The following is an 18,211-nucleotide window of genomic DNA, read 5'->3' on the forward strand; positions in this document are numbered from 1 at the left end:
TTTCTTTATATGATTTTTTGCTCAATTTTCAGCTTTTATCTTTTATATGTTTTACTTTCTAGGGGTAATTTTGTAATTTTAAATATAACTGAATATGAACGTCGAAACCAAATATTTTATTTTATTAAGTAATATTTGAACTTCAATAGTTATTCAAAGAGTACTTTTTATTTTACAAAAGAAATATTTTTATAAAGGGATATTTATATCTATCTTTTCTAAGATTTTGTGTAATTACACACAGAATTATTGAAATTTTGAATGAAAAGTACATCTAATAATTCTGACTTTTATTTCGTCCAACAAATAGATCTCTATATTAGTCAAATATATGAATTTTCATACAATTTATTTTGCTAATATCAGCAAATTCGATAAATTTTGATTAACAGAATGATTTACTTAGTGGGCAAAAACAAACATTAAAAATACTACATATAATATTTTCAAATCACAGAGAATCTATATCTAATAATACCAACCTAGTGGGGAGATATAAAAGTTAAAATATGGTGAAGGAAAAAAAGGATAGATATAAATAAATAAAAAAGAAAAAGGCTTACCAGTTTACCCATAGCACCCTTCAACTTTATCATCATGCTTTCGAACCTGTATTTCCATAATTTATTTTCAAGTTAGTCCTCATTTCTTTGGAAAATGACAAATTCATCCTCAAAGTCCTATCTTTTTTTTTTATTTTTTCTTTTTTTTTTGGTGATATATTTGTAAATCTTGCCTATGATTTGGGTCTTAATAAAATTAAATGAAAAATAAGGGTTGTTTTTTAATTTTATATTTTTGTATTCCTATTTGTGCATGTATATGCTTTGGGTGAGCGACAGTATTAACCATACAGATTACATGTATAATTGGGCTGATCCAATTCCAAACATAATTCGACTTGGCCCATACAATGAAGCCCAATTATGTAAACCATGTCTCGAAATGGGCCGTCCATTGGACTTGGCCTTTTCCCCTCAGTTAAATATTCACTTTATTTAAAAAAAAAAAAAACACTGCCCGGTTAATTCGGAAAGTTATAAAAAATATATATGTTTTAATATTATAAAAAAATAAAAATTTCATCTGAAAGGACAGCATCTCAACCTGTGCAACGATTTTAATTTTTACAATGTATTATTGGACTTTTTTATAAAAAAAAAAAACAGCTATGTCTTTCTAATTTAATTCGAAATCATGAATTCAAATCCCACCAAATATATAAATATTAAAATATTGATGAATAATGTAATCATCGCTTTTATTTAAAAAAAAAAAAAAAACAATGATCAACACATTTATGTGAAATGATGGGGAAGTATAGGCATAATTATGAGTTGGGCTATGATTAATCAATCACAATGTAAAAAAGCTATAATTATTACTTAATTAATATGTAATAGGTAAAAAGTAAGAGATGGTTATTGGTCTAATACATAGATTATTATAAGTGTGGATTATTGTTGTGATGAATTATTGATTGCAGAAATTGAAAGCAAGTGTGATGATTAATTAGGTGATTACTGGTGTAGGGTTCCTCTCCCTCCCTTACCATTCACCCTCCTAACTTTTAATATTCATGTATAGGTCAAAATATGTAATCTTTCTTTTAAAAAAATCGATTACAATTACATTATAAATTTTAATTATCAAAGATCGACATACAATAATTAGTATGTTAAATATATATAATTAATCAATAATTATTATTACGTATAGTTAAACATGTTAATGGGTGGATATTATCCTATCCAAACTCAGACCTAATAAATACCCGTAATTATAATAATTAGGGTTTTACCCATATTGTATCCAAAATAATTTGATCCGATTTATGTACTACTCATACTAAAATGATAAAATAATTATATACATGATGGGGAAAACCCCAATTTGTCAAAAATATCCTTAATGAGGGACATTTTTGTAATCTGACTGACCGGAGACCCAACATGATGATAGCTGTCTGAGCAGAGACACTAACGTCCAGATGATGACGCATGGCCCGACCCACCGTACACACATGAAACTATAAATATCCCGATGTGTCATTTACTGAGGTAACTGTTGTGTATTTGTTTTCGACCTACTAACCAAGCTCACACATTTTTGTCTTAAACAACACTAACTTGAGCGTCGGAGAGTCATTGTTGGGGACGCACCCGACAAGCCTCTCGTTCGTGTTTCATTCTTAAGACCCAATCACAAGATCGTGCGAGGATATGTGGCATTGTTCGATTGGTAGTCGTGGTCGCATATTTCGAGCTCGATCAATACATATTATTTTTGTAGTGATATATCAACAAAATATATTACAAACTAATTTATTAAAAATATTTTATGAACTTACAATCACTAAATAAATTAATTATAATTTTTTTTTGAATTGTTAACATTCGCAAGTTGAACATTACCGAAATATAAATAATGCTCTTAAATTTGTTCATATAATAAATTATTATTAATTAATTATACAAATTCAAGATAGGAATAAAAATTAAAAATGAGTTTGGATCTAATATAAAAGTATTGAGTTCGAATTCGAATATTAGTTATTATAATGGCTTTGGGTTTAGAACTATTTATTAACATGTTTAATTATAATAGATCGACAATTATTATTAAAATAGATAAATATATTCATATATTTGTAGGACTCGTAGTCATAAACTCACAATTATAGGCTTCAATTTCACTACTAAATTACACCTGATGTGGCAAAATATGTTAATTTATAAACTACTAAATGTGAAAAAATCAAATAATGTGTATGAATGGTATGTATGTGGATGGATGTAAAAGTATGAAAACGGGATGTGGAAGTCTAGAATGTGATGCAGGTAAGGTAAATAATGAAGGATCACGGCATGGCATGGCCTCACACACACACACACACACACGTGGTTTACAGAGCCACAACCAAGCCAAGAAAAGATTCCATGCGCTCATCAATCATGATCATATACATTCATCATCCTCATCCTCATCCTCATCATCATTACATACATATAGTGGGTGAGATGCAAACATCTCTTTTAGGTTCCAAATCGCTCCCAAATTCTACTTCTTACGCAATACCAATCTCTCTCTCTCTCTCTCTCTCTCTATATATATATATATATATATATATTACACACACATACATGTTACCACATGCCATTCATGTTGCCACCTTCACATCAATTACATGCGTCCAATAAATATATCTAAATTTATAAAATATTTATTTAAAATACAACTTGATTCTTTGAATTGTAAACTTACAAAACAAACTATTTTCAGTATTACATTGGAAATTTCCTAATTATTGGCCTTAGATATTTAAATTAGATAAACTATAAGATAAATATACAAGAACGTTGTAAGAATATTAGAGTAGAAAAATCATATATATATACTTATTGCATGGATAGTATCAATTGTACGATTCCACGTAAATTATAAACATCAAATTAATCGAATGGTTGTAGTGAGTCTATATATTAAGAATTAGAATGCATCGGAACTAAAAAATAAATTTTTTTGAATTAGTAAAATAGATCCACAACTTATTTAAAAATTGTAAATATATAATGTAGAAATCTTGATATGAAGTTTATAAGATATATCCCCAAATGTAACCTCAATTTACACTTAATTATTCCCCCCCCCCCCCAAAATCAGCTTGCAGTATGATACAAGCACTTAGGAGATTTTCATACAGTAATTCTTCTTTATTCAAATTAATTTCTATACATTTTTACTCTTTTTTTTGTGTAAATTTTTTATTACATATTTGTATAATAATCTTTTACATCGGTGTCTAATCAATGAATAATCACAAGTATTTTTTTTTAAATTAAAAAAATAAATGTAAATAAATTATATTATATTTTAAAATGAGGCAACACAGAATACACACATGTGTGACGTGATTGTGTAACATGAATGTGTGATAATCTTTTTTGGGGGATGATTATTAGAAATCAAAATTAAACCTTTTAGGGAGATTTAGAGGAATTTAACCTAATTTTGAGGTTGACCAGAGACCTATTTTGGTTTTTGTCAACACAAAAACATCAAAAACATTGAGCCCTTGTTAAATAGTCATTAATTGTAATTAGTAGGTACGTTAGTTAATTAATCAGTTCTTTTCTCTCTCTCCCCACTTCATCTTCATATATTCTTCCAAAAGCTTCTTCTTCTGTCTCAATCTTTCTCTCTCTAAAACCACTCATTCTCTCTCTGGCTGTAGATACAGAGCTGATATATATTCATGCATTGAAAGAAAAGAACCTATTCCAAAGAGAGACAGCAAAAGTAGCTAGCGCATAGTAATAAGATGAGTGACAGAGTTTACCCAGCGGCGAAGCCAACTGCCAACGGCGCCGCCCCGCCTGCAGCCAATGGCGCCGCCAATCCGGCATTCCCGGCGAACAAGGCTCAGCTCTATAACGCTAACCGTCCAGCATACCGTCCTCAGCCGCCTCCACGGCGGCGCCGCCACAGCCGCTCTTGCTGCTGCTCCTGCTGTCTCTGCACAACTCTCCTGATCCTCATACTTCTCCTCATCGTGGCCGTTGCCGGCGCCGTGATTTATGTCCTCTACCGCCCGCACCGCCCTTCCTTCTCCGTCAACTCTCTCCAGCTATCCAAATTCAACCTCACCGACACATCCCTGACCTCCGCCTTCAACTTCTCCATCACCGCGCGTAACCCTAATAAGAAAATCACCTTCTTCTACGACCAAATAGCAGTGAAAATTCTCTCCGGCGACGTCGATATCGGCGACGGATCTATCCCCGGCTTTACCCACGGCAGGAAAAACGCCACGACTCTGAGAACCGTCATTTCGAGCTCGAAAGCTCCGTTCCCCGACGGCACCGACATTTCGCCATTGAAATCCAGCTTGAAAAACAGAAATCTACCGCTGAAGATCCAATTGGACACGAAAGTGAAGGTGAAAATGGGGAAAATCAAAACGAAGAAGCTCAGAATCAGAGTCACCTGCGACGGAATCAAGATTTCGATCCCAACCGGCAAAACGGCAACATCCGCGACGACTTCGAACGTGAAGTGCAAGGTCGATCCAAGAATCAAGATCATCAAATGGACAGTTTGAGTGAAATCCATGCAGAAGGTGTGATGATATTTCCAAAAAAGAATACTATTTCTTCGTTTTTCTTTCTTGTTTCCAATTTAATTTGATTTTTATTTTCTTGAATTTGCTTTTTGTTTGGTATATGATTGTTGTTAGGAGGTACTTAGAATTTTAAGTCTTGATTGTGATATATACATATTTCGGGTAGCTGCTCTGTTTTTATAGAATTACTTAATTCAGAATTAATCATTGTTATATACATTGCATTAATTTTCATGAAATTTATCAAGAAAAAGAATCGATTGGATCGCAAAATATATATTTAGCTCTATATTTGGTTATCAATTTGAGATATATGTTCAATAATTACGACAAGTACGTGCTCTAAAAGATTCTGGAAATGAATCAAATAATAATCATTAGTTGCCTGACTTAGAGTTGACTTGCAGAGGGATTGATTATGGGCGTTCGCGCCTTTAATTGCTCAATTAATTGGCGAGATCAAAATAATTAGGCTACCAATTACGGAGATTACCTTGTATAGTTGACTTTCACAGTTGGAGCATTAATTATGTACACAGATTCATGTAATTATTCGTCAATGAAATGTAATTTAAGTGATGATTAAAGTCCTCATAATTATTCAATCAAGAAATTTAAATTTAATTGCGTAAGATAAAATTGTATCACACCCTATTTTTTCTTCAAGTCTATTTTTGTTAAGATTGAGATCCCGGGACTTAATTTTAGGTTAAGAGTTCACATGAAAGGGGTAGGTATTCGTTTCACTTTTACACGAATTTATTATAATTTTTAATTATAACGATGTATTAATCGATATATTGTTCATTGATCAATTTATTAAAATATTAATATAATTATATAATTATTATTTTTATTTAAAAATATTTTATTTTATTGTAAATGAAATTTATGGAAAGAGGAAAAATAGCAGCGAAATATTTAAAACGTCAAAACAAACTTTTAATCCAATCATGATAATTTTGTATTTAAATAATTATAATTCTCTCCTTATTTTGAAAAATGAAATTTAGGTATAATTTTCTGCATTTATATAAATAATTATAAATTCAATCATTATAATTATTATAATTTTTAAAAATTAATTATGTTATAAGCAATTATAGGATGTAAAAGTGGAAAAAAATGTGTGTGGTGAGTGAATGAATGAAAATGAAATATTAGGTGAGGGAGGGGGGTAGGAAGGAGGGGGGAGGTGGAGGTGGAGGTGTCGGTGGAAAATCAAAATCATCAATAATAATTATGAAAAAATAAAAAAAAAAAGGGAAGAAACAGTATGTGGTGAATAATTGGAAGTGGGGCCCTCCTAAAGACATTTTCATTAGAATAAATAAATACATATGGGAGAGAGAGAGAGAGAGGGCAACATATTTGTGATGTGAGAGAGTGAGAATATGCTTTGCTTATGCCTAACTTTTACTTTTATGCTTAAAATAAATTATAGAAAAAGTTGTTATAATTTTAGTAGCAACGAAAATTAAAAGTATAAATGAAAAGTCGCAGAATATTCGGAAAACAAGAAACTTCATTACATACAATTTTACTGCAGAAATAAACTTATAATTAGAAATAATACATTGAATTAAAAATAGTTTATTATTATTATTACAAATATCCCTTAAAGAACATAAAATAATGATTAGTGTTATGAAAGTAGGTGGACTCCCACTCACAATGCTTTCAACTAATTCTTTCTTATTTTATTTTAAGATGAATGATGAAGTTATTACAAACTTCCAAATTCCAACTCATCCAACTTATTAAATGAAGTGAAGAATGCAATCACAATTTTCAATTTTCAACTTCATAATATAACCCTCTTTCCAACAATTTTAATTGTTTCAACTACCATCCCCATATACTTCTATTTCTGTTGTTTAGAGGCTTTACCTTCACCTGGGTCTGGAGTTTTCCATCAATTGTTTCAACATGGATCTACTCACGTGTATTCGAGCATGTCAAGATCTATAAAACTAGTGTGATTAATATATATATATATATATATATATATATATAATCTGCAATAAATCAATTCGGGGTAAATATAATTTTTCATTCTTTTTTTTTTTTTTTGGCTAACACCGACAAATTTTGTGAATTTAAACTAATGGAAGAATCTATTTATTGGATAGAAACAAACATCAAGAGTATTGAATGTAATTTTTCAATCTACATGGAATCTACAAATAATTGCACCAAACCTCAATGAACAAGGGTATAATTATCCTCGGTTTTAATTAGCTTTAACAACCATTACCAAATAATTCTTCATCCTCTTCTTTTCTAGATAATACAGGAATATGATGTCCTAAGTTGCCTAGCAGAAAGGCTTTTAGCTCAAATGTGGCGTGACCCAGAAAGCTCCATGCAGCTCTTGCAAAAGCAATACCATTTGTGTCTAATTTTTGTACCAAGTGTCTAGGAAATTTGGGAAAGTTTCTCTTCTTTTCTCTTGCCTTCTTACTTTGAAGAGTTGAGACACAGTGCAGGTTATAACTGATTAGTGCTCTAATATATACACCAAATGCAGTAAGTAGTTACAAGGCCTACCAAGATTTCTAATGCTTATTGTTACAGCTCTTCTGTATCTACCATAGTTATGTAATTTTGAACACTAAACACACGGCCATGGGCAGCCAAGAGGTAAATCATTAGCAATAAGCTGCAGTTGTACCTGAAGTTATGCACTGTTGACTTGCCACGCATCTTCACCAGACCAAGAACTACGAGATCACCCCCTTCATTCTGGGGGCCGACTATTTAATGTGGAGAGTAGACAAGTTTTTAATATAGCTTCTGTCTTTTACTGCCGATCCATATGAAAACTGTTCGGGAGTGCTCCAGCTGACAAGTTCTCCGTCGCTCAGCAACGAAATAGAAAACAGTCCAACTTTTCAGCTGTCAAAGAAAAACCAATCATGCCAGAGACATTGTTAGTAAGACACAGTTGAGCAACTAACTCTTTGTACACAGTGCAGGTGGGGGCAGGAAAGTGAGAGGAGGGAAAGTCGAAAAGCCTTTTCCCAAATGTGCAAAAATTGGATTTGCTTATAGATAGAAATTAGCTTATAACCTTTGTGTTTATTGTGATTGTGACGAGTGCAGAACAATTATTTTTTTGCAAATAGAGAAGTCCAAAATACATGCAGATTTCCAGTAATTAAGTCATAAAGCACTTCCCACAGTGAAACAGTTCCATTTTAATGGAATTTTTACAAGTTCAATTGAAACAATCAGAATATACCTTCAGAATTTGGACAGGAAATCCTGTTGCTTTTGTCCAAAAATCTTCCACATGATCTTTACACCTTCAGCTTTGTTCCTCTAACATCTCCCCCAGCATCTCCACGCTTCTCTTGGACACCTCACCACCTTTTAGTAATGTCGTCAGAAACCGAGGATACAGTGTAGGGTAATCCAGGGGACCAGGCATATCCTACATAAAGAAAATTGAAATTTACCTCCCAATAGCACAGAAGGACAGCAGAACTTCTTCCTCTTTACAAGACGTAAAGAAATATAGAATTTCATCTTTGAACTTCATTCCGGAAGCAGTCAAGAAATGGATTATTAGCACTTGATGCATGTGCCAAGCATTCATGTTTAAATCATTTTTTAGACATTTATCTCCATATGAATATAGCTTGCTACAACTGCAATGAAACTAAACACTCAAGGTAGGAACTCAAGCTTGAATCGTGCGTAAACGTCATGGCATATTGTACAAGTATGAAATGACTTGCCAAGAAACAATGATACACAAAACTGATGTATCATGAAAGTGCATTGAACAATATTATATGGCTTGAGTCAGTAAGAAGATAATGGAACACATTTTAAACTCCCAAGTTAAACAGAAGAGAAGCTAAATTCTTTTTCCACAGTAAGAGATTAGGAGAAATCCAGCTAAACAGGTTTCACTGCTGACTAGATGTAGAAAAATAAAAAGCAAAATTAGGAAGTGAAGAGGCGAACCATATGCTGAAAGATGCCTTGCGTCCCGACATTAGTCATTTGCGGCTCTAGTGGCACCTGATGCAAACAGGGACAGAGTATTAAGTTGTCTTTTTAACGGATAAGTGGAAGAAATTATAAGGTTATCTTCTTAATGCAAGAGCAGAAAAGTGAATAAGGCACCGACCTTCCCTTTTTTACTACTGATTTCTCCATTGCCTGCGGGCTCCTTTCCAGAATTTGTTCTCTTGGAAACTTTGTTTGTATTGGTGACTTTACACACAGGCAACTGCTGTCCACAGGTAATAGTACCGTAATGGTTCACTCCTGCAACACCTTGGATGGCAAGAGGTGCAGGTAGGATGGATCTCGAAATATTCTCAGAATTTTTATTTACATTCTCACATTGTTTCAGAGCTTCAGTTATGGCACAAACCGCAGCATTGTAACTGTCCTGTGATAATGAGCCCTCTTCACCCAATATTATAGCTCGTCGACACAGGTCATTGTAACGTCGGACCTTAGCTTGCACTTCATCTAACTTCTCACTGAGGGGAATTTTACTTTTAGCTGCATTTGTCCATCGTTTCAGTATATATTTAAATGGTATACTGAACACACCAGACATTTGGAGAACCACGATAGCATGCCTACAGAGGTAGCCTTTATATTCAAATGAATGACAAGAACAGTATATATCTGATTTCAGTTCGTTCCATTCCACCATAAAATCTTGACTGTTTTCGAAGTCCTTCACTCCATATAATACAGTTGTACCATCTTCCTTTTCTTTTTTCAGATGGCAAGCTGCTGCTCCCAGGACCTCCATTTGAAACTTTTTGAATATTTCATGACTATAAACAAATAGCATTTGTTTCTCAAAAGGTGAAGGTGATTTCAACTCTGGTGTTTCATGCCATGCGTCAAAATTTGCTTTAGCCTCCTCTTCATATCTGTCTTCAAGAATTGATTTATATTTTCCTATCAAATCTCTCAAAGACATTTCCCCGTGGATGTATCTGTCAAAGAAAGAGTTCAAACTTTCGGATCTTGAAGCAGCAGATAACCCAGCAAAAGAAACATCCTTCACAAATGCAGGCACCCAGAGTTTGCGGTCTTCATACAAAGCCTGAAGCCATTCATCTTCTCGAAGATTGAATCTCTCAATCAATTTCCACCATCTTTTCTCAAATTGTACTTCATTCCATGATCTATATATGCATTTATTGAATTTCTCCATGAAAGTATCATGCCAGATGCTAAGGTAATCAAGCCGTCTTGGTATATTTTCCAGAACATGCCACAGATGGAAAAAGTGATGAGTGTCTGAAAAGACCAGCGAGACAGCAGCTTTGATAGCCTCATTTTGATCAGTGAGCAGCACTCTAGGACTTCGGCCCCCCATTGCCAAATACCACGATTGCATCAACCAAACAAATGTACATAAGGTCTCGTCTGCAATCAATCCGCACCCAAGCAATGTGGGTTGGACATGATGGTTCACTCCAATTAAAAGAACCAACGGAATTCTGTACTTGTTCGCAAAATAGGTTGTGTCAAATGAAACCACGTCACCAAAGTACGTGAAATCTTCCACGCCTTTCGCATCAACCCAAAAAACATTTCTCAGTCGATGCTCCTCATTGAAGTCTAACGCATAAAAGAATTTTGGATTCTCTTCATGCATGTGGGTACAAAATTCAAGTACAACCTGAGCTCCACCTTCTTCCAAACTCAAATATCGCCCCCTATCATGCTGATTCCGGATTACATTCTCTATACAAGAACCTGAAAACTGATAAGAACCGTACTGCTTTAACACAGAAGCCATGACTTTCTTCTTCCTGACTTTAGCATCAATATTCAAATTATCAGCACTCCTATGGCTCCTGAAAAAATGTGCTTGAGCTGGTAAGAGCTCGTGGTTATGATCTTTCATGAAACTATGAATATACCACTTCCCATTCGGTCTACGCTTCACGTGCATGCTAGCTTTACACCCAATCTTCGGAGACGGCCTCGGATTAATAGCATCGTCAGACTGTTGCTTATTCCCGTACCTAATGCAGGAAAATTTGGCATCTATAAACTCTTTGGATGCCCTCGAGCGACGACTACTCAATTTTGCAGTGCCAAATCCTACTGATTTCGCATACTCTTTGTAATACTCATAAGCAGCCTCATGCGTATCGAATTCCATATCATCCCTAGGCTCCAAGGTTGAGTTTGCTACCAAACTACTGCCACTCGCTTCCATTTTTCAAAATTTAGACCAAATAACAAAGGATACTTGCAATAATTTTCTCTACCAAGGGAGGCAATAATCATAAACCTCAGAAATTTCACCGCAAAAATTACCTACAATTAGAATTGCACAAAGAAATCAAACACCCAAAAAAAGAAAAAAGTTCCGAAAAAGTAAACAAGGATTGTACCATACATGGGTGAAATTGTTCTTGTTCTTGTTCTTGCTACCCAGCTGCTGGCATAAGGGTTCTTCGAGAAGACCCGTTTGATGCGCACAAGTGATGATAAATCTTTGAGGTTTAAAACGGTGAAACTGAAGGAAAATAGAAAAAGGGTCGGGAGATTAATGGCTACTGCATTCAGATTTTCTCCCCTGAACTCCTACGATTGGCGTCATTTAACCCCTAAATTTTCAAGAATCTCACTTTAACCCCTATATACTTGCATATTTGATCTTTCTACCACAAAACCTTTTTTTACTTATTTTGAAACCATTTGTATTCGTGTCAATTTTCACTTTTAGTTTTTGTTTATCTTAATATTGAAATATTATCCTTATATTAAATTTAATTATGCATATTTTACATTTGTTAAACATTTTTACTGTTTTCTTAAGTTAATATAAACAATTTCGAATATAAATAATAAATATAATTATTATTTTCAATACTTAATTACCTTTTTATACGTAAAATTTAATTTACCAAATTATTCGATCAAGACTAATAACTGAATCGAACGAATTCATTGGTTTTCATTTTATCAACTAAATTAAGTTTTATTGGTAATTATTAATTTATTATAATAGAAATTATTATTAATTTATTATAATAAAAATAGGGGGAAAAATAAAGGGAAAGGTTTAAGGCCTTGGAAAGGCTTAAACCCTAAATCCCCAATCTGCAGCCTGTGCTAAAAGCTGGTGCCATTTTCCTCCAGGCAAAGCGCTCAAAAGCCTTTCACTGTAGTGACTGATCTTATCTTTTTTCTATCATCATTTTCTTTTTCTTTCTGATTGCGCCATGTACAGAGTCGCCGCCGCTGCCATTGCTTCATCAATAAGGTTAGATACCAGCAGTAATGGTTGTGAATTTCTATGTGCCTATAAATATGAGATATGGACTACTCGGTGATACTTACTCAATGATTTTGTATGCAGGTCGTCTACTTCCAGAAAGCTGGTAACTGCAATAAAATTGTAGGCTTGCTTAATTTTGCTTGATCCTTTGATGCGTATTGATTGTTTTTGTTTTCCTTTTTCCGATTGATTTGAATGAAAAAGGTGTGCAGTAGGGTTGTCTATAGCAGAAATTATGTTGCCAAGGATATTAACTTTGGCACCGGGGCTCGGGCGGCTATGCTCGCCGGAGTTAACGACCTCGCGGAAGCTGTGAAGGTGACAATGGGGCCAAAGGTAATTTGTCTTCCACTCCTGGTTCTTTCATGTTTATTCTACAATTTTTGGAGAAACTCTAATTGAGGAACAGAAATAAAGGTTAATGAAAGCACGCACAACATTTCACTCTGCTGCCTGCCAAATCCAAATTCCACAGAATAGTTCATGGAATTCAATGGACTGGATATCTGTTTGAATTTGACTAGAAATATTTGCAATTCTATTCATGGTAGCTAACGTTATGGTTATCTAGCTCCAACTTTCACTTGATTTACTGTATGAGGAAATGATGTGTATATAGTCCATGTTATACATCTTCTGATTTGAGATGAATGTGGTATAATGGCCTTCCTTGGGGACAGGACACTCATCTAAGAATCCATACCGGTCTAGTAAGCTTAAATATTGTTGAGGCAAAATACTCAGTCTACTTCAAATCCTTTGCAGGGTCGAAATGTAATTATTGAGAAAAGTGGGGATCCCAAGGTAACAAAGGATGGTGTGACAGTAGCCAAAAGCATCAATTTTTCAGAGAAGGCAAAAAATGTTGGGGCGGATCTCGTGAAGCAGGTTGCCAATGCGACCAATAAGGTTGCTGGTGATGGTAATGTCCTTCCGTCATTCTGTAACAGGATGGAGCTTTTCTATTTGTTATTAAGTATTTGCACAGAATGGGAAAAGTCCACTTTTACAATTTAAGAACTTTCTGAAAAGTGAAAATGTATAGAATCTTTACTGTGCCAATGCACTTCTATTTGCAAGGTCTCATGCTGGTATTTATTCCAAATGCCCTTACTTTTTACTTCCTTTCTATATGTATGAACATAGTACTTGTGACATCTGGCATTTTTCTTTCACATTGTACTGATGCTTATGAAAAGATTCAATGTTGATATCTTAAATTGATGTTATGAAATAACACACATATGTTCAGAGTCAAGTTACCTACTTCATGTCAAGTTACTACGATCTCAACACAGAGTTTGTTGTTGCATCAGGTACAACTTGTGCTACTGTGCTGACTCAAGCAATATTCACAGAAGGTTGCAAATCAGTGGCAGCAGGTGTAAATGTTATGGACTTGCGCAAGGGTATAAATATGGCGGTTGATGCTGTTATTGCAGATTTGAAGAGCAGAGCACTCATGATTAGTACTCCTGAAGAAATTACCCAGGTGACTGGCATCTGGAACCTAGAACTGAAGCTTGCTTTAATAGCTTTATAGATATATTTTATGGATAAGTGGTATATCATTTTCTTCTGAGTTACTTGTTTGTTCAGAAACTTAGTAATGAAGGTAAGTTAAATGATAAATTCTGTTAAACTTTTCTTGTTGCTTGTTGGTTTATTACCTTTTCACAGAAACATGCATCACGTAGCTTTTACGCAATGCTTCTTCTTTTATCCTTCCATGTTGCTAACTGGTATATCCTAATTAAAGGTGGCCACTATCTCTGCAAATGGTGAGCGTGAAATAGGTGAACTTCTAGCACGGGCTATGGAGAAAGTTGGGAAGGAAGGAGTCATTACTGTTGCTGTCAGTATGCTTTAGTCTTCATGTTGAATCTTTCTTTTGTAACATCCAATGGCCAATAAAATGTTATTATCTAAATTTTGCAGGATGGAAATACCATGGATAATGAGTTGGAAGTAGTAGAGGGAATGAAGCTAGCCCGTGGTTATATATCTCCTTATTTTGTTACAGATTCAAAGACTCAAAAGTGTGTACGTAAAATCAGTTTGCTCATGATAATGTTAACTCTTTCAGTCACTGAATACATTTGTTTACTGAAAGCATGCATGATGATTTTGTGTTGAGGGTCTTCCATTAATCCAATTATTTGTATAAAAAGCTGAATCTTCAGATGCTAACTAGGAAAGTGTTTTGATTAATAGAAAAAGTAGAATGATGAACATGCATTTGGGCTGAATTTTGTTTATTGCCATTTTTATTTGAAATGGTATTCTTAATCATATATGTTTATATAACCTCTTTTCAATGTAACCAGGAACTTGAGAATCCTTTGATCTTAATTCATGAGAAGAAAATTTCAGACATGAATGCACTTGTGAGAGTATTGGAGCTTGCTGTAAAGGTAATAAAAGCCATTCAATTAGAATGTTCAGACATGCATTAAGTCCTGATTGGAAGAAACCCCAGATAATAAGAAATTTATGAATATAGCACACATAATTCTTAAGAACATGTTTGTGGTTGATGATTTCTCGTGGCTTACTGTTGACAGAGAAATCGCCCTCTGCTTATAGTTGCGGAAGATGTGGAAAGTGAGCCGCTTACTATGCTCATTATCAACAAGCATCGTGCCGGATTGAAAGTAAGTGTGCTGTGTTTATCAACTACTATTTATGATCTTTTTAGAACTCATGCTTATTTCTGCACGGGAAGTGGAATGGTTGACCATTATAAAATTTCTGTTGCCAAAAGCACTTATTATATTTTTTGTCATGATCAACTTTAGGTTTGTGCTGTGAAAGCTCCTGGTTTTGGTGATAATCGAAGAGCAAATCTAGAAGATCTTGCCATCCTCACAGGAGGGGAGGTGTGAGAAGCTCCAACAACCCATACTCTTTTATGCATTATGCTCTTTTAGTGGTATCAAACCTGTGTTTTCTGCAGGTCATTAGTGAAGAACATGGAATGAGTCTTAACAAAGTCCAGATCGATATGCTTGGTTCTGCTAAAAAAGTTAGTTTTATGATAAGATTTATGCGGGTTTATTTCCATCGACTAGGACCTTTTATTTACTTGTTTCTCTTTTCTTTGGAGCAGGTCACTGTTTCTCTTGATGACACTTTAATTCTACATGGGGGTGGGGATAAGAAGTTTATAGAAGAAAGGTGTGAGCAGGTATTATTGTATTATATGAAAAAGTGAAAAAAATTTCCTCTTTGTCACTGTATTTTCCCTTCTAGTAGTAGATACCTGACACCTATTCTCTTAAAGAGTGCTGATGTTTCCGAGACGTATATGGAACATACACTTGTGTCTTTAATCGACAGTTCTTCTCCAGATAATAACTGGAAATAACTCTTGATGTATATGGTGGCTTATTGCCTTGTTGATAATCAAGGATTCATCACATATGCTTGAATTCACCTGAGCTTAATTATGTTTATGAGAAATTTGAATTTGTTTTCCCATTCGAGTCTGGCCATTTACTGTGCAAATCAAGTGGTGTAGTGTGAGACAATAGAATGTCTGAGGTTTGAAGGATAAAGATTTATTTGCTTGGGATATAATTGAGGCCAGTGTCGTCCTTTCTATGGATACAGCTAAGAACTGCCATTGAGAAGAGTACTGCAGTGTTTGACAAGGAGAAAGCACAAGAACGGTTATCAAAGTTGTCTGGTGGTGTTGCTGTTTTCAAGGTACATCCATTGGCATATTTGTGGAAATATTCACATGCAGGATTCTATTGTTTGCTTTGGTTGCTATTTATTTTTGCTTTTTAGGTTGGAGGTGCTAGTGAAGCAGAAGTTGGAGAAAGGAAAGATAGGGTGACAGATGCTCTGAATGCAACTAGGGCTGCCGTGGAAGAGGGCATTGTTCCAGGTACATTTTTATGTTTGCTTTTGAAGGTAGAATAGAAAAATCCATGCATTAGCACACCTAGAAGGGGTTGGTTCTGCAGTCAATTGTCACATGAATACAAAAATCTCATCATCAATTTTAGAAACTATGTGCCATAGAAGTCGTATTGTGATTGCCAGAAAATGGGGCAATTATCTTTCAACTGACATTATGGGGTGGCTGCTTGGCAGGGGGTGGTGTTGCTCTTTTGTATGCCAAAAGAGTTCTTAGAAACCTTCAAACTGCAAATGAGGACCAAAGAAGAGGAGTTGAAGTAATAGAGAATGCTCTTAAGGTTCCTTCTTTTGATCTCTCTCTTACCTCCCTTCCTCGTCTGTGTGTGTGTGGTGTGTCTCCTCGCCGACCAGCGCACATGAGTCTGCATTCAGATTTTTTTCCTGTCATGACATCATTTTTGGCACCAGGCACCTACTTATACTATTGCCTCAAATGCTGGAGCTGATGGAACACTGGTTCTTGGCAAACTATTGGAACAAGATGATCTGAACTTCGGCTACGATGCTGCTACAGGTTTGTCTCCAGAGGCTCCATCTCACTAGGCAATATTACCTATAGAAGCATGCACTCTATGAACTTTTATAGGAAATTTGTTTTTATCTGTTTGTTTATGTGAATTTAGTTGATGTATTCTGTTTATAATTTCTGAATGCCATCTTATTATAGTGGAGCTGTACCCAACTTTTCTGCTTCGTTTAAAAGATTTTGGTCTAAAGAATGTAGAACTTACAGAAACTATTTGAGCACTAGAACTTGAAATTATTTTACGCACCTGAAACTGCATTAACTAGAACTAGGCGTACAGAAACAATTAGCAGGTTGTACAGTGTACTCAGCGAGTGGGCAGATAAGCGAGACACTGTTGCATCATGTATAGAGTGTATTCTTGTCTATTCCTTGCACATGTGAACTTGAACTGGAAAATTAAAATCTTGACGATTGCTCATTTTCTTTTTCAATACAGGTGAGTATGTTGACATGGTGAAGGCTGGGATCATAGATCCTGTGAAAGTGATCCGAACAGCTTTGGTAGACGCTGCTAGGTAAGTATTATAGTATGTCATTCAAGGTTTCCATGCCTGGAACATCTATGCCTTTGCCGACCAACTCAATGCTTGTTTGCAGTGTATCACTGCTGTTGACTACAACCGAGGCAGCAATTGTTGATGCTCAAGGAGTGAAAAATCCACTGAAAAACCGCATGCCGAATATGGACGCCATGCAGTACTAAGATTAATGTGGTGCCACTTGCCAAAAATGGCAAATACCCGAAGGCTGCGTTTGGAACAATAGATTTAGATTTGGCTAAGAATTTGAAATTAATGGATTTCAAATCACATCTTTAAAATCTCATTTTGGGAATTATAGAATTTGTAAAGGATTTCAAATTCATTGAGTTAACGATGCTAGAGCGTCTTACCTATTTGTTCTATACTATTGATATAACAATAAAAAAAACATACAATTCTTATTGTTCTTGTTAAAGGGGAAAAAGAAAGAATTTATACACAAAAAAAATATAAATTAGTGATAATAATACTAACGATAACAATTTTATAAATAATAGTTAAAAGATATATTGTGTATTGTATTTCTTGCAAAGCACAAATAAATATTAAGTTGTGGGAAAATCCTAATCTAATTATAGGCAAGAAATGAGTGACAGAGGAAGAGAGAGAAATAGAGCGAGACAGAATGGATTTAAAATGATCAAAATCCAGCTTAAACTTCAAAGATGAAAGATCTAAAATCTGCAGATTTTATTTTAGATAAATTTCAATTATGATTTTTAAACCTACAATACCCAAATTCATGAATAAATATCCATATCCATACCCTAAATTTCTTTAGTTTGTACAACGCCCTTCACATTAATCTGAGG

At 34.6% G+C, this 18,211-nt stretch overlaps 3 protein-coding genes across 4 annotated transcripts; 2 read left to right on the plus strand and 1 right to left on the minus strand.

The window, feature by feature from the left end:
• The first annotated feature begins 4,152 nt into the window (after window positions 1-4,152).
• On the plus strand, window positions 4,153-5,287 carry LOC105157754 (Late embryogenesis abundant (LEA) hydroxyproline-rich glycoprotein family). Its single transcript, XM_011074219.3, has one exon. The coding sequence runs from the start codon at window positions 4,322-4,324 to the stop codon at window positions 5,099-5,101; it is 780 nt and encodes a 259-aa protein (XP_011072521.1). The 5' UTR covers window positions 4,153-4,321; the 3' UTR covers window positions 5,102-5,287.
• A 2,323-nt stretch (window positions 5,288-7,610) lies between these two features.
• FRS4 (FAR1-related sequence 4) lies at window positions 7,611-11,706 on the minus strand. 2 transcript variants are annotated; one of them, XM_011074220.3, is made up of 5 exons: window positions 11,517-11,706; window positions 9,264-11,434; window positions 9,098-9,154; window positions 8,367-8,558; window positions 7,611-8,020 (listed from the first exon to the last, which is right to left on the minus strand). In XM_011074220.3, exons 2-4 carry the CDS (start codon window positions 11,331-11,333, stop codon window positions 8,433-8,435), a joined length of 2,253 nt encoding a protein of 750 aa, XP_011072522.1. In that variant the 5' UTR covers window positions 11,334-11,434; window positions 11,517-11,706; the 3' UTR covers window positions 7,611-8,020; window positions 8,367-8,432. The 2 variants fall into 2 exon arrangements, with proteins under 2 accessions (XP_011072522.1, XP_011072523.1); XM_011074221.3 differs by having other exon boundaries at window positions 11,512-11,706.
• A 487-nt stretch (window positions 11,707-12,193) lies between these two features.
• HSP60-3A (heat shock protein 60-3A) lies at window positions 12,194-17,800 on the plus strand. Its single transcript, XM_011074222.3, has 18 exons — window positions 12,194-12,386; window positions 12,483-12,504; window positions 12,606-12,737; window positions 13,167-13,323; window positions 13,718-13,893; window positions 14,161-14,256; window positions 14,340-14,444; window positions 14,729-14,815; window positions 14,966-15,055; window positions 15,200-15,280; window positions 15,358-15,426; window positions 15,511-15,588; window positions 16,014-16,109; window positions 16,194-16,293; window positions 16,503-16,606; window positions 16,737-16,842; window positions 17,294-17,372; window positions 17,455-17,800. Exons 1-18 carry the CDS (start codon window positions 12,346-12,348, stop codon window positions 17,558-17,560), a joined length of 1,725 nt encoding a protein of 574 aa, XP_011072524.1. The 5' UTR covers window positions 12,194-12,345; the 3' UTR covers window positions 17,561-17,800.
• Window positions 17,801-18,211: the final 411 nt, after the last annotated feature.

This window comes from Sesamum indicum, linkage group LG3, assembly GCF_026168435.1.
Source record: "Sesamum indicum cultivar Baizhima isolate 11 linkage group LG3, ASM2616843v1, whole genome shotgun sequence".
NCBI lineage: Eukaryota > Viridiplantae > Streptophyta > Magnoliopsida > Lamiales > Pedaliaceae > Sesamum > Sesamum indicum.